We start from the raw sequence: 501 nt of genomic DNA, 5'->3' as shown, positions 1-501 counted from the left end.
AGGAGGGGAGCCAGCCAGCAACGCCGTGAGACACGGCCACGTGGAGCCAAGCAAAGCCGCCGGCAAGCTTCACCCCAAGAGGCGGAAAGAGCACAAGTCCTTGAGCCACCGGAGCAGCTCCGGCTCCCGGGAGAACATGGAAGGAGATGGGAAAAAGAAAAAAGCCCGGGCCCCGTGCCCAGGCAGGAGCGAGAGCGCCGGCGAGCTCAAACGCGCTGGCTGGAGCAACGCCGAAGCATCTGCCCTCTCCCCCGGGAGGAGGGAGACGCACTGCAACAAACTGGTACCCAAGCCCAAAACGGGCGCCCAACTGAAGAAGATGGTCCTGGACACTTACAACCAGAAGAAGGGTGAGCTCCGTCACGCCAACGGGGATGTGAAACGCAGGAAGGCCATTCTGGGGAAGAGCCTCCACCAAGTGTTGGCCAAGGGGCCGGCGCCATCCCCGCGTGGCTCCTTGCACAGCCCGCGCGCCGCCCGGGGTGCCAAGCGGCCGGCTCC

At 65.3% G+C, this 501-nt stretch overlaps 1 protein-coding gene across 1 annotated transcript in view; it reads left to right on the top strand.

Annotated features, from left to right (window-relative positions):
- The window catches only part of ZNF469 (zinc finger protein 469), a 13,613-nt gene that overhangs the window by 12,683 nt on the left and 429 nt on the right, over positions 1-501 (top strand). Inside the window, 1 exon segment of the mRNA XM_019471534.1 lies at positions 3-501. This exon segment is cut by the window's right edge and continues 429 nt beyond it. Coding sequence (XP_019327079.1) covers positions 3-501 — 499 coding nt within the window.

This window comes from Aptenodytes forsteri, unplaced genomic scaffold (genome assembly GCF_000699145.1).
Source record: "Aptenodytes forsteri isolate BGI_AS27 unplaced genomic scaffold, ASM69914v1 Scaffold50, whole genome shotgun sequence".
Classification (NCBI taxonomy): domain Eukaryota; kingdom Metazoa; phylum Chordata; class Aves; order Sphenisciformes; family Spheniscidae; genus Aptenodytes; species Aptenodytes forsteri.
This window is presented reverse-complemented; position numbering and strand designations above follow the sequence as displayed.